Source organism: Schistocerca gregaria, chromosome 1 (assembly GCF_023897955.1).
Source record: "Schistocerca gregaria isolate iqSchGreg1 chromosome 1, iqSchGreg1.2, whole genome shotgun sequence".
Taxonomy (NCBI): domain Eukaryota; kingdom Metazoa; phylum Arthropoda; class Insecta; order Orthoptera; family Acrididae; genus Schistocerca; species Schistocerca gregaria.
Genome location: NC_064920.1, coordinates 783,548,435 through 783,563,538, shown reverse-complemented (window position 1 = coordinate 783,563,538; position 15,104 = coordinate 783,548,435). Strand labels below are relative to the sequence as shown.

At 36.9% G+C, this 15,104-nt stretch overlaps 1 protein-coding gene across 2 annotated transcripts in view; it reads left to right on the top strand.

The window, feature by feature from the left end:
- LOC126269060 (ubiquitin carboxyl-terminal hydrolase 8) overlaps positions 1-15,104 on the top strand; it is a 228,810-nt gene that overhangs the window by 186,807 nt on the left and 26,899 nt on the right. The window contains exons 14-15 of one of the 2 annotated variants that reach the window (XM_049973962.1): positions 13,386-13,607; positions 14,525-14,658. In XM_049973962.1, coding sequence (XP_049829919.1) covers positions 13,386-13,607; positions 14,525-14,658 — 356 coding nt within the window. The remainder of the gene's footprint in view (positions 1-13,385; positions 13,608-14,524; positions 14,659-15,104) is intronic. The other variant, XM_049973963.1, reaches the window with a different exon arrangement.

Genomic DNA, 15,104 nt, shown 5'->3' with positions numbered 1-15,104 from the left:
TGATGCGATCTGTGTGAACAGGGACCTGTCATCTTGAAACGTACCATCACCATTAGGAAACAAATACAGTAAACCCCCGTTATTTTGATATCTGATACACCGATAACTCGGTTAATCAATACCAGACATTTGGTTCTTGCTGAAGTGTGTCAACAAATCTACTGCTTAAATTGAATTTTGGTCAATTCGTACTACAAACTAAAATATTGTGCCCATATTATTATTCCATATCTTATTCTTTGTCCAGACTCAATAAGCAAGTAAATATGTAGTGCTGTCCACTACAGTATTTTATGTTATGGATTTCACTTAATTTTTCTCAATAATCCACTGCACCCCTTTGTTACAATGGCCTGATCACTTGCTGCTCAGTGTCACTACCATAGTGTAACAGTGTAACACGCGAGAGTGTGGGAAGCACGGGGTCAGTCACCAGACCGTATACAGTGCGCGAGATGCAACAATCCTGAGAGCTCTTTGTTTCTCTTCATGAACAGTGAATTAGTTTTTCAGAACACTTTCAGATCCCAAAGTCTACTCTCTCTCATCAGTAATAAGTTCCAGACGGAAAAGAGAGAGAAATCTGGCAAGTGTTCTGTGACAATCTCTTCCGTCTCATAAAGCATTTGGCAGGAAAACATTTCCATGACAACACATTGGTGCAGAATGAAGTGACTTTTGAGGCTGTGGATGTTGGCAGCAAGCTCCTATGAAATGGGTAGACAGTTGGCGGTGTGCTGTTGTGATAAATGCCTCAGCAATAGTGGTGATTATGTTGAGAAGTAGCCAGTGAATCTATGTAAACATTCCAATAAGTATTTCTTACTCAGTGATTTTTTTAAAATCAATCATTGTAACTTACTTTCTGGATGCACATAATACCTTTTCTAAGGTCAGTTTGTAGGATATTGAAGACTTTACTTGCAAGCCTGCAAGAAGAGTTGATTATAAAATTAATCTGAAAATCAGCTCTTCTCAAAAATGTTTTGCTCCTTATGCTGGCTGATTGGAGTGTACAAGTCATCCCTTTTCTAAAGACTTATATGGACAAAGTAAAGGATCACAAAATTAAAATAGGTACTTAACAGCTGGTGAACAATTTTGAAGATCCTCTGCTGCCAGCTAAAATATCTTCTTTGGCTTTGTTTTGGTTTAGGTCACGACCTTTTTAAACGATTTCCAATGTGTGACGCCACATAGCATTTGGCCTGTACAATGCTTTGTCTTCTGTTCTTGATGCTGTGATGTCTATAGTAATTAATCCCAATGTATTATCTGCATCGAAGGTTTTTTCCTTCTGAAAATTTTAGTTTAATCCAAGAGTGATCACAGGTGAGTGATAATCTCGTGTTAAATTGTGAGTGTAGTGAACAATGTGCTGCTCGAACTCTACAAATGCTGGACTGTATTTTGTTTCAGAGTTGTGTAAGGTAATGTGAAACTGGATTATACTGTATTCTTTGTAAGTAATTTTCATATGTACTTCAATTATTGCAGTTGAATTTATTATTAACATTTGTTTAATGATTTTAATTATGACAATGTTATTAATTTTTTGTGCTAATACATTACTGTGCACATGAACTGCGGATTATCTGCAGAATTTGATTATCCAGGGTTTTGAAGTCCCGATCACTGCAGATAATCAAGAGTTTACCATACAGTATTTGTAGAAACATAAGCTTTTTTGATTCAGTTGTGATAAATAGCAGCCCCAGAACTAGCGTGAATAGAATCTCAAATGCCATGCAGCAGTTCTCTTCCCAGAATTAAAAGAGTGCTACGGACTGTGATAAGGTTGAGAAAGAATTCGCACTACTTCTTGGTAAGCAAAAATTTTTAGATCCCTGCGAAAGCTATAATAGAAGTAGGACGAGAATTGATCACTTCTAAGGAGATTTTGTGGATGGTGATACCACTTCCTAATGGTTTGGACAACATAAAGTGTTGAAGTATGTATGTAAATTTCCACTTCTTTAACGAGATGACTTCTTTGAGATGTTCGGCCGACCTTCGTTGCTGGTTAGCCTGCCACTACAAACTCTCTTTCTCTTCTTCTCTGAAGTATGTTGCTAGTTACAGGAATTTCTCAAGACTTTTGCTACTTATAAAAATAAGTAGATGTACAAAGTTTCATTTGATTCAACTGATGATGTATATTTGAATTTCAGACATTTTACAAAGTCCCACTCTTCACATATATAAATATGGTTTAGTAAGTCTCTCATGTGTCCAAACATCAGAAATAAAGTTAATTTACATGTAAGAGAAGGTTGACTTAATAAACATGTCCATTCTCAACACGAATCCTAATATATATCTTCCCTTCAACAAGGCTAAGACAAAAGTTCCCCCCCCCCCCCCTCCCTCCACATTACTACAACAATCGTCAAAACACATTTAGAACAGAGTAGCATAAACGCTCCAGGGTTGTTCTGTCAACTTTCACTAAACTTCCGTGGATCGACCAACAAGTAGTTGTTGGTGCAGTTCTGCCGCGGCATCTACATTCTGCCCGCGACTCATTTCCAACCTGCACACAAGAACATGTGACATGCAGTAGGTAGGATTCCACTTTCTCACACTCATATCTAAAATACCGTGTATTCAAAACTAGAAGGCTTAGTGGTTCTAGAATTTATGCAGAAATTCTGGAATACTACATATCCTCCCCACTCACGAACACGATATTTTATACATAATCATCATGTACATAGTATCGCACATAATAACATTTTACATTTTAGCGTTATACATTTCTTACATAGGTTTATATATACATCTTCCATTTCAATAAAAACTTTTTGTTTTCTCTAGAACAATCTTTAGCTGAGTATCTCTTTATTCTATTCTCACTTTACTTTGATATCAAGACCTGAGTGTTCATTCGTGATTTAGTAAGATTGACTAGTATTTAGGAATCGTGAGGACTCTTTCCTTATTTCAAATCGTAAACTTTAAGTGTTTATGACACTTGATTGATCTATTTTCTAGTCTTATTCTTTGTACTACCTTTTCGTCAGTATGTACTAGTTCTATTATTTTTCGTAATTTGGAGGAACTCTGGGAAAAAGGAAAGCATTCTTTTTGACACTTATTTATTTACATGAAATGTAATAATGCTAGTTTTGTATAGAATTCATACTTTCTAGGATAATTCCTATAAAATGTGTGACTTCTGTCACAATACTGTCCCCTTCTGCTAGGATCAGTATGTATACCTTACTTGAGTGTTGACCTTATGAGTGCTCTTCCTCTTTCCATTCTGGTAGGTACGCCCCTATATAAAACATTCCTATCTTTTAGGCCACAGGTCATCCTATCTCCACATAGGTACGCCTGCCCTGTATACTCAGTAAATTCCGGGTACGCCCCCTTTATCTTTTCTGAGTAGGCCTCACTGTTCATTAGCCTAGTGTACATTTCTATGTATAACCTAATCAAGTATTTTCTGGTTAAGATACAAATCTGTCTCAAACTTCACTTTCACTTCTTAATACATCATCTATTCCCTAGAGTCCTCCTCTTCTTCTCAACTTATATACTCTTAATAGATACTATGTCTACCTATAATACAAGTCCCACTATCCTACTATTCATCAATTTATCAGAGTATTTATTATAATGACTATTCTTAAATGACTATCACGATCAATGCCACTCTTGCTTACATTCTCCTTCTTTGCTCATGCCTCTTCCTTGCCTATCCCATGCTCATTACTGCTTTATAGTTATTCCACAGACTCACATGCTCTTTTCTCTCTTTGCACATGAGTTCATTGCCATTATCCTTTCTTTATAAACCCCTCTTTGTATATATAAAATTAAAAAAAAAAGATGTAGAACCATCATAAAAATGATGTGTGCATATCTCCAGATGTACACATATCTTTCCCCCTACAACACTTGGCAGTTTCTCACGTCATGACAGGTTTGTAGTCTGTAATTTCAAAGTTTGTGTATAAGGGTATTCTTGTGTGTATGCGGATGTGTGTTCATGTACTCTGATTCTTCAGCCTTCTTATCTAAAGATAAGATATAGGTTATTAGAAACCATGGAAACAAGGAAGGACTTCAGCGATAGAAGTTAGTGAATATGGAAAGAGGGAAAAAATAGATAGGTCCTCAAATGAGAAGTAAGAAAGTAAAAAAATAGATGTAGTTGCTAATATCAAAGAAGAGAAAGAAGATAGCCTCAACGACAGGAAACCCTTCCCACCCCTCTTCTCCAGGATCTCCTCTTCGTAGGTACTTGAGTGAGACGCCAGAGGAGGTTTGGTGTTAAATCGTCCCCTACAGAATGGACATCCCCACCTTCACCCTTGAGGTCCCAAAGGAAATCTTAGCAACCCTATGAAAATGGCAAGTTATGAAGAATCAGACACACATGTTTGTGACGGTTGTTTGAAAGGAGTGATGTATGTTTTGTGTTAGCCATGATTTATGTGTTCTCGTAAACCATACTTTTATCTATGTAACCACACCTTTCAAAATTGATACAAACCCTCTGATCTATACCACATCTCACAAAAAGTATAAAGTATTCCATACCAAATAAAAAATCTATACACTACAGTATATTAGTTGTTCAACTAGTCACATTATTGTGTTTTCTACAAACATAATATCCCATTTATTTTATTTTCATGTCAATACCAATTTCCTTCTTATTCTGTGATTCACCTGGATAGTTTTCTACTTGTCATATCTGGTTTTCTAATTACTAAAATTATTGGAAAGATTTTAGGAATAGATGACAGAATAGTTTAAAATTTTAAAGGAATTCGGTGCAGGAAAACTATTTTGGAAGAAACACCGAAAACAACTCGGGATCCGACGGTCATCACTCTGCCTGTTAACACAGAATGTTAACATCCCGGGGCAGATATATGACTCCGCCCGGGTCCTATGGATCTGATATTACCTTTTCTTGTGCACTGGTAGACCAGTATTTCTCTTTAAATTTCTTTCGGAAGTTTCCCCAAGAAGAAAAATTCTCGATATTTTACGGTTCCCCATTCTGAGGCCTCTCCTAGTAGGTACCCCACAGCGAATTCAATCTTTTTAGAATCTTCCCAATTCTTTGGCAAATCTTGATTGAATCCCTCCACAAAATGGGTCGGATGTACATACCTGTCTGGCTTAAATTTAGGAAATTGCCTGGATAATCTGGAATTAGCCCCCCCATTGTAGATCAGTCATTACTTCACTAGTTAATACTTCATTATGTGAAGTTACCCCTTTGTCTACTTTATTCTGGATAAGTTTGAATTCTCTCCACAGGTCATCTATAACTTTCTTGGTATCACTAAGTTCAGAAGATAGAATAGGAGATACGTTTACGGATGTTACTTTCTCAGAAACTTTGCGATGTATAAGTTCTGCTCCCTGTTCCTCCAAATTACTTATATTTATGATATCAGAGTTCGGTAATTTCTCTTTGAAGTTCCTTTCCACATTATCCACTCTTGTATTTACACCTGTAATTTGTGATTGGATAATTGGCATCAAGTTATCTTGCTTATCGACACTCCCCCCTTGCTTTACAGCATTGAATTTAACATTGTACACATTTTCAAAGGATCCTAACTTTTCATTCATCTCTGATTCCACACTATTTCATTTGTCTTCAATATTCAATTCTAGCCTTTTTGTTAAATCCTGAAATTTATCATTCTGTTTCAGACTAAAGTCAGTGAACAGTTGATTTACATGAATGTTCAAGGGAATTAGTTAATTCATTCTTTAAGTCTAATTTCAAATCCTCTACTTTACTATTTAAGATGTCAAATTCATTCTTTAAAGCCTCTATGCCTTCGCATATATTACTAAATTCTTTGCTCTGTGTGTCAACGCACTTAACAAAACTATATTGGTTGCTTGATTATTTAAGGTTTCACTCTGGTTATTTAGAACTTCACTCTGAGTGTATAAACTAGAATGGCCTAAACATAGCTCTTTACTTAGAGTTGCATTTGAGCATTTGAAGCTTCACTCTGGGCATCTAATTTAGAATTTAAAGTTTTGATCAGATTTATTAACTCAGACCAGTCATATCCTTTTTGCTAACTTTCATAGCCTTGGCTTGCTGTATGTTATCCATACTCCTGTAGGCTGTAGACCTTGTAAGCATTTAATGCTAATTGTAATTATAATAAATACACAGTAAAGATTCACTCCACAGTATTCGGTCACACTTGTTACTACAGTAATTAAGTTTTGTTTCACACTCAACTAGCATAGAGTTCTCGCTGCATAAATGAGTGCATGTGTAAGCAGGTCAGCACCGGTGAACAGCAACTGGTGCCAGCAGTCTCGGGTGTTGGTTTCTGCGTCTGCATCCCCGTGATGCGTGGGAGAGCTGTATACTCCCTGCCGCACTGAATCTTCTAATTCGGACTGTTCTAGGCATATTTCTTCTTGGCCTAACACGTCAAGATTTTCTGGTTAGTATGCTCGGTTGCTTTGACAACATATGATAACTTTTCCTCTCGTTTTCGTCTCAAAATTCCTGTTTTCTTCTGTCCTTTCACACAGGTCACCATGTTATAATGGTTTGGACAACTTAAAGTGTTGTAGTATGTATGCAAACTTCCACTTCTTTAACGAGATGACTTACTTGAGATGTTTGGCCGAACTTCCTTGCTGGTTAGCCTGCCACTGCAAACTCTTTTTCTCCAAAGTGTGTTACTAGTTACAGGAATTTCTCAAGACTTTTGCTGCTTATAAAAATAAGTAGATGTACAAAGTTTCATTTGATTCTACCAACGATGTATAGTTGAACTTCAGACATTTTAGAAAATCCCTCTCTTCACATTAACAAATGCGGGTTAGTGTCACAACGTCAGAAATAAAGTTAATTTACATATAAGAGAAGGTTGGCTTAATAACCATGTCCATTCTCAACATGGATCCTAATATATATCTTCCCTTCAACAAGGCTAAGACAAAAGTTTTTTCCACGTTACTATAACAATGATCAAAACACAATTAGAATGGAGTAGCATAAACACTCTGTGGTTCTTCTGTCCACTTTCACTAAACTTCCATGGATTTATCGGCAAGTACTCGTTGGTGCAGTTCGGCCACTGCATCTCCATTCTGCTCGCAACTCATTTCTAACCTGCACACACAAACATGTGACATGCTGTAGGTAGGATTCCACTTTCTCACACTCGTTTCTAAAATATTGTGTGTTCGAGATGGTAGAAGGCCGAGTGGTTCTAGAATTTACGCAGAAGTTCTTGAATCTCTACAACCTGTCAGCATTTGCTTAGCTTTCTTCAAAAGGTTCTTATTCGAAGCCATGGTCAATCCTTCATCGACCGAGGTTTTTCTCGTTGATGGTGTATGATAGTCACTCATGAAGCCAAGTCATTTGTAGCCATACTTCAAGTGTATGAGAGCCTTACATCAGCTGTCATTGTCTTCAAGACTGACACAAGCAAGAGAATGATTCTGAACTATTGCACTAGTGAGAGGCTTTAAAGGAGAAGAATGTGAAGAGGATGAAGAAGTCCAGAGTGCTAGATGGAAGACATCCATCACCCAGCAAGTTTATCAATTGAAGGCCAAAAAGTCATGGAAACTGCCCAGGAGGGTCTCTAAATGTATGGAATTAATGAAGAAATTACTTCTCTCACAAAGGAGTTTTGACTGGTTTTCATTGATTGATTTTAATTGTTTGTTTGACAAAACACTGAGTATTTATTGGCAGATAAAATGTCACTGTGCATACCTTGTGCTGTCATTTTTATTTTGTGAACTTTAATGTTATGTTGTTTTATGTTTCTTGTCCTAACTGGCACATTGACTTGCCTGATAAGTTCATGTGTATGGGAGAAGGAACAAAAATATGCAGTTAATTTGAAGCTCATGTCAATTTGTTAATAAACACAGAAACCCTTAGCTACAAATGGTTCTTATTTGCACAGTTTTCCTATTTACTTACTCTTCAGACCATAAATCCTGTAAAGGAGACAATAACTTGCTGTTCATTCAAAATTAGTGTTAATAACACATTCAGAAATACAGAAGTCCTTACATGTTTTTGCCAGCTTACCTATTCACTTAACCTTCACATCTCAAAATCTGTCAGGGGAAAAATGCGAAAACAGTCTCTGGAAATTGGGGAATTTTGCTTTGAGCAGCTTGTGGCAACACTGTGAACAATTCAATTAATAGGTTTGTATATATTCTGTTGTTTTCAATCAAAATGATTGGAAGAGGTATCGGATATATTGCTTCCCCCTACCTATACCTCCCGAGGAGATCACGAATGTAAAATTAGAGAGATTCGAGTGTGCATGGAGGCTTTCTGGCAGTCGTTCTTCCCGCGAACCATACGCAACTGGAACATGAAAGGGAGGTAATGACAGTGGCACGTAAAGTGTCCTCTGCCACACACCGTTTGGTGGCTTGCAGAGTATAAATGTAGATGTAGATTAATAGATTCAGTTTTTTATAATGGTTAATAAATATATTCAGTGTTCCTATATGGAGCCATTGTTACTGCAGGCATTCAGCAACGAAACTTTTCTTCAATTTTTCAACTCAAAAGTTCAGGAAGGCGCTGGAACTGTGAAATTGTTAAGACATGGAAGTTTGGTAAACTCATCGTGGTGCTCTTTGCACCTTGTACGTACGCAGTGAGCTGTGTGTCACATTGAGTTGTACTGTCACTAGATGCCATTGTGCTAAGGAAAAACAAACTGCATGTGGGAGTGGACGTGATCTCAAAAGATGGATGCGGTCTTGTGTTGATTCATTGTACCTTCCAGAATGACGAGATCACCCAGGGAATACAACAAAAACATTCCCTAGAACATAAGACTAATGATTGTTGCAGGGTGTTTGCTTTGAGACATTTCACACCATACACTCCAACAATGATCTGTCCGATGGAGCATAAAATGTGTTTCTTATGCAAAGGCCGCCTTTCACAACCCAGTGGACATCCAGCTAGAGTGTTGGTATGCAGATTGCAGCCATTTTTGCCAAAGAATAGCAGATAATATGGGTGGCATGAACCAGACACATGCTGCAGTGTTCCATACACAGCAACATTCACCGAATGGTTATTGAGAAGAAGACAGTTGTAAGCACTTGGATCATCTGGGTGGTCAATTGCTTGACAATTACAGTTCTGTTCCCCGTTCACATCTTCGCAGCCATCGTTCATCCGCCATCTATTGCCTGTGGTGTACCACAGTTGCCTTAGCACTGGTTTTGGATTGCGCCATTTTGCCATCCAAACTATACTTTAACCACTGTGGTACATGAACATTTTACAAACTTAGCAATTTCTGAAATACTTCCTTCCTTGTCAGTGATAAACTCTTTTGGACATTAGATAAATTGTTGCATTTCCACATTACGACAACAACTGCACTGTTCTCCACATCCCCCAACACACTTCATATACCATCCACTGCTAGTGGTGCCACCTGCCATCTGTGAGTGGTTATGGTACATAGATGTCGAACATAGGTGGTGATCACATTAATGTGACTGGACTGTGTAATACCATCACACTATATAGTTGCATTTGCAAGTGTACTTGTATTCACTGATGGAATTCTGATTTGTAACCAATGAGAAAATAATTTAGTCATAAGATTTTGTTTGGACAGTGTAGTCATGTAAATTCAGTTATGAATCACTTCCATTAAAACTATTTTTTTTAATGCATCTGAAGAGAGAAAAATTTCTCCACTTTGGTGCAAATGTAACAAATCATTAATAGAAACTGTTTTGGGAAAAGGTTACATTCCCACTCATCATCGTAGCAATGTAGTAAGAACAGGCTTGGCCTCTTCAGAAACAGTGAGTTCTTTCCAGGTGTTAATAGGTTGTGGGCCAGCTAGCTGGGCACAGACAGTACTGTATGCCACAACACCACAAATCCTGTCCTCCTTTCAGTGACAGGGAGTCCCACAAGTCTCACTCTGCTGTCTCCACCAACAGTGTAAATGAGGGACATAATCCTCTGAGTGGCAAGTGAACTGCGCTGTTATTTCCAGAATTGTGCACCTCAGCCATTCTGCAACTCCTGGGGAAACAAACTACAAGGTTCTCAAGAATCCCTTTGTCGAAACTGACATAACTTCAGACAACACCTGCACTTTTTATGAAATACAGCACTCAGAATCAAGTTTGGTAAACAGGGTAAAAAAAAAAAAAGCTATGAGAATAGTATGACGCGCGTATCTCCTGTCATAACATGGAGCAGATAGTGTTAACTTATTAATGGAAGGAGACAAGCTGGAGTGCTTGTAACCTTTCAGATGAAGTGTTGAGTTGCAGACAGACACAGTGAAAAGACTGTTACACTAACAGCTCTTGTCCACCTCCGGCAGCTGAGACTGGTCATGTGTGCCTGAGATGTGCTTCCTTGTGTGAATATGGGTGTGTTTACTTTTTGAAGAAGGCTTTTGCTGAAAGCTTTTTGTTGTCTGTATGCTAGTCAGTGTGGGTGAGTGGTAATCTACCTTGTTGATGTTCCAACCTGGAGTGTCCATTGTTTAATAGAAACTTTTATCTTTCAATCACTGTATGACTTACCCTTAAAAAAATCTTAAACATGACAATGGTTGTCTCTTTTCTATTGCCCCTACATGTCAATGCACATGAATCTATTTTTAATTGAGGGAATAAAAGCTTTTTGTAAATGATTTTAATATATTTCTCGGTGTCATTCTGTTAATGGTATGAATATTTAGTTTGCGTTGAGTGCTATCCTGAGTATTTTAAGGCTCCAGTAGACAAATGTCACACACATTCTTCAAACAAGAACACAGGCATTTGAGGAGCAGTTTTTCAGAAAGTCAGTAAATGCTCAGCTTTTCAAAATTTAGATTTTTTAAATTTACAAATCAAGCTTTTTATGATGCATGGCCTGTTGAAATGGTTTTGTCAAAAGCCAGTGTTTTATATTGTTATAGGGTGTTGAGACCTAAGAGTTTTTGCAAAACTTGATGCTTGCTCTCTGCCAGTTAAAGCAAAAGCCAATAAACACAAACTGTACTTTGCTTCTGAGAGACTTGAAAATGGAGACTGACAGTGTAGGACATAATTTTCAATGGTAATGTCAGAGAGTTTTTTGCAATAAAAAACTGTAGGCAAGCACTTTCTGCCAGAACTAAATTAGTGGTTTACACAACAACATTAACTCCTGATTATTGCCAAGTTCGAGCCAGATTTATCAGGGAGAATGTACAACATGAATGAAACATAAAGAAAAAATGTTATTGAAATAAAGTACAGCATAAGTAAGAAAAATGGCCAGACAGTACTTGTATGTGGCACGACCTTTTGAGCAACATCAGGGGTGTCCAAAGGTAGACTCTCAAAAGGAACAGATCTGGAGAGAAAAAATCAATTAGTAACAAACCACAGGTTTCATTCTGTGCAAAAACATTCTATTCAATAATGAAGAAGGAAAATCCAAATGTGGCTAAAGTATTTATTGATATACAACAGAATCGGACAACACCGTAGGTGAAGTATTATATTCAAGACACGTTTGGCTAAACGATTTGTACATTCTGATTCATTCCCAAGTACAGACAAAGGAAAGAATTGGTTTTATACTTGGTCTGAAACAGAAGGACCGAAAGGATGCGGCCAAGTAGCCCCCGTGCCATTGGACTTTGTCAGCAGTCGTAAGGCATCCAAACCAGGGAATGGTCTAATGAAATGCATTTATTTTGAGACCAGTCAAATTGAAAAAAAAAACGGTACGTGGACACAGTTCATCGTATGGTTTTCTGTCCTGCATTCTGCAGGGTAAAAGATGCACTGGAAGACCTGCAAAATGATGGCCAGGTGTAGCTGCAACAGGCTGAGGGAAGGCCTAATGCATGACAGAGTGTTTTGTAGATTGGATAAAGACTACCAATAAAAGGAAGATATTCTTTCACTGATTGAATACTGTAAAGTCATGGAACAAGATGGCATTGTCAAGGTATTAAATAAAGACTGGGAAGCAAATGCTCTCAGATCCAATCCATTAAAAGCTGTGTGACCTAAGGAGCTTTTCTGAATGATTGCTCAGTGAGTGAAAGCTTTTGAAAAGTCTAAGAAGAACGTATTGTTTTGTCCTTTAGAGGTTGAGATACAGAAATCCAGAAACAACAGCCTAGAAGAGAGGAAAGCAGCCTTATTGGAAAAGGATATCACAGTCAGCAAGGAAAAGAAAAAGAATGTCTTAAAACTTATCAGGCATTTTAATGAACCAGAAAGAGCAGAAGAGTTTTATAAGGACATTGTTGAAAGTGATCAATAGAGTTCCAGTTTAGTAATGTTGCAGCAGTATTTTGTATTGTATTTCAGCAGTGTTTGTTATTTTACACTTCTGTTTATCAAACATTTGTAGAAATGTATAATGTTACAGTCTTATGATGTTGCGCATTATTGTATTTCTGTCCAAAATCAACTATAAAGAAGCTGTCTTTGTAATTAATGTTAAATATTAAAAAATGGAAAAAAATCAATTTGAATGTTTATATCAACAAAACTTCCAACTTTCATCTTTTCATTTATTGACTTTTGGAAAAACTTGGAAATTTTCTCCCTCTATTCTGAAATAAACAATAAGAATAAAAGTCAAACACACAGCTGAAATCAAGCGTAAAAAGTCTGTGTTAATTGTTAAATTACCTCATTTATTAGTAAATATTTAAAAAAAACGTGTTTCCTCAAAAATGTACTTTTTTGTGTTTATTGAGTTTTGAAAAAATGCTACTCATTTCTTTCAACTGTAATAAAATTATCGTTCTCCAACAACATAAATTTATTGCATTACTTTGAAACACTCATCAGCAGAATTGTACACAAGGTGCAATAATACATGGCAAAGTCAACTTAAAATATCCTGTAGGAACAGTATAGGAACACCGTTGATCGTTGCCTCAATATATTTTGAGGTAGTCACTAATGCCATTCCAGATTGCATCCTGTTTTAAGGTTCTTTATATAGCTGATATCTTTGATGTGTTTTTGTGTTGCAGTGGTATGAAAATAGTGTCACACAGCACATTTTGCAATTTAGGTTCAAATGGCTCTGAGCACTATGGGACTTAACTTCTGAGGTCATCAGTCCCCTATAACTTAGAACTACTTAAACCTAACTAACCTAAGGACATCACAGAAATCCATGCCCCAGGCAGGATTCGAACCTGCGACTGTAGAGGTTGCGCGGTTCCAGACTGTAGCACCTAGAACCACTCGGCCGGCTGCAATTTAGGAAGAGATGTACAAGAAGAAAAGAATGTGGGCCTCAAAGTCTTCATTATTTACTGTAATGAGAGAATGAATATTCGTCTTTTATACATTTGTTGTTTATGATATGTTTGCATATTACTTTGATGTGTCTTTTCTTTCAGAAAGATGATTCCCGAATAAATGAGAGCCAAAGTGTCTTGAATGAGGCAAGCAAGCATTTTATAGAGTTTAAGAGGAAAAACAAGTCGTTCATTGTTGATCTGTTTTATGGACAGCAAAAATCAACTGTCAGGTGCCTCAGATGTGACAAAGAATCAGTAACATATGAGACATTTTCCAATTTGACACTTCCATTGCCACATAATAACAACTGCTCGCTTGATGTAAGTAATAGTGTTTTGAAGCTTGATGGTGATACAAATCTGAACAAAAATAAATACATTAACAAGACTCTGTATGTGTTATTTAAGGCTCACCCGGTAGTAGTATGTTATTTGCAGCAGCAGCTGGGGTGGTAGTAGTAGTAGTAGTAGTAGTAGTAGTAGTAGTAGTAGTATTGGAAAAAAGCAACTTGAAATAAAAACTTACTTAAAAATTTAATAAACGTCTGAGAAACTGGTTGTATTTCGTGGTCAGCCTTAAAGAGAGGGGGGGGGGGGGGGGAGGTTGTACATTATTATCTAATTTTGAATCACCAAAATAGGTTTTGTTTTGATAGTAATATAGTAGCAAGTAAATAAAATAAAATATTCATTATCATTTTGTGTTATTTATATAACTGTACTATATAAATAACTTATAACATTAACAGTGTCTAAATGTCTTGGCAGTGGTACTCAAAACATTGTCTCCACAATTCTGCTGGTGTTAAACAACAGTTTTACGTATGTCAACTTATATTTTGGACAAAACTGCAACTATATGAAAATCTATTGCAACACCCAAACTTTAACTAATACGTAAAAAGAAATGACACAGTATTTTGTGTAGCACACTGGCAGTATTTATATTTTGTAGGGTAACAATTATTTTCTGTTACCTGTAACCTGTAGTTCTGTTTAAGTGCTGTAATATATACAGTTACATGTAACTAACAAATATTATAGAATAAAAATAATGAATATTTGTTATGGAAATATTACAGCACCTTAATTCCAAGAAAGAAACTGTGTGCTGTTGTTCATTCTGAACATTTCATTTGTTTATGTGAATGACTGAGACTGTTGATAAAAAATTATAAAAGCCTTGTAATATATAATCAGTCCTGTTGGTTCTCAGTAACAGGTCCTATGTTTTCTAGGACTGCCTGAAACTGTACTTAGCAGGTGAACGAATCACTGGCTGGACGTGTCCTGCTTGCAAGGAGAAACGTGATGCCGTGAAAAAATTTGACATTTTGTATCTACCTCCAGTCTTAATTATACATTTTAAAAGGTATTTCTCATGAAAATTATTCTAATAGTTTTATAAATATTCACATTTTACCCAAAGTTCCATGTTTGCGGTTCATTTTTAAGATGGCTACATTTTTTTATGGTTTCCTTATTTAATATTCATGACAAATGTCATGATGTGGAATAGGCCAATAGAAAAAAAAGCTGCACACTGTTCACACATGCGAGCACATGCACGCACACACGCGTGCGCGCGCACACACACATGCATGCGTGCGCGCGCGCACACACACACACACACACACACACACACACACACACACACACACACACACACACACAGAGAGAGAGAGAGAGAGAGAGAGAGAGAGAGATTGATTTCAATAGAAGTAAGTAGTCAGTCACAAACTGAATTGGCAACCAATTGTTTTTGCACATATATTGAACAAGTTGTTCAGGAAAAAAAACTTAAATCTGTGTTTGAAA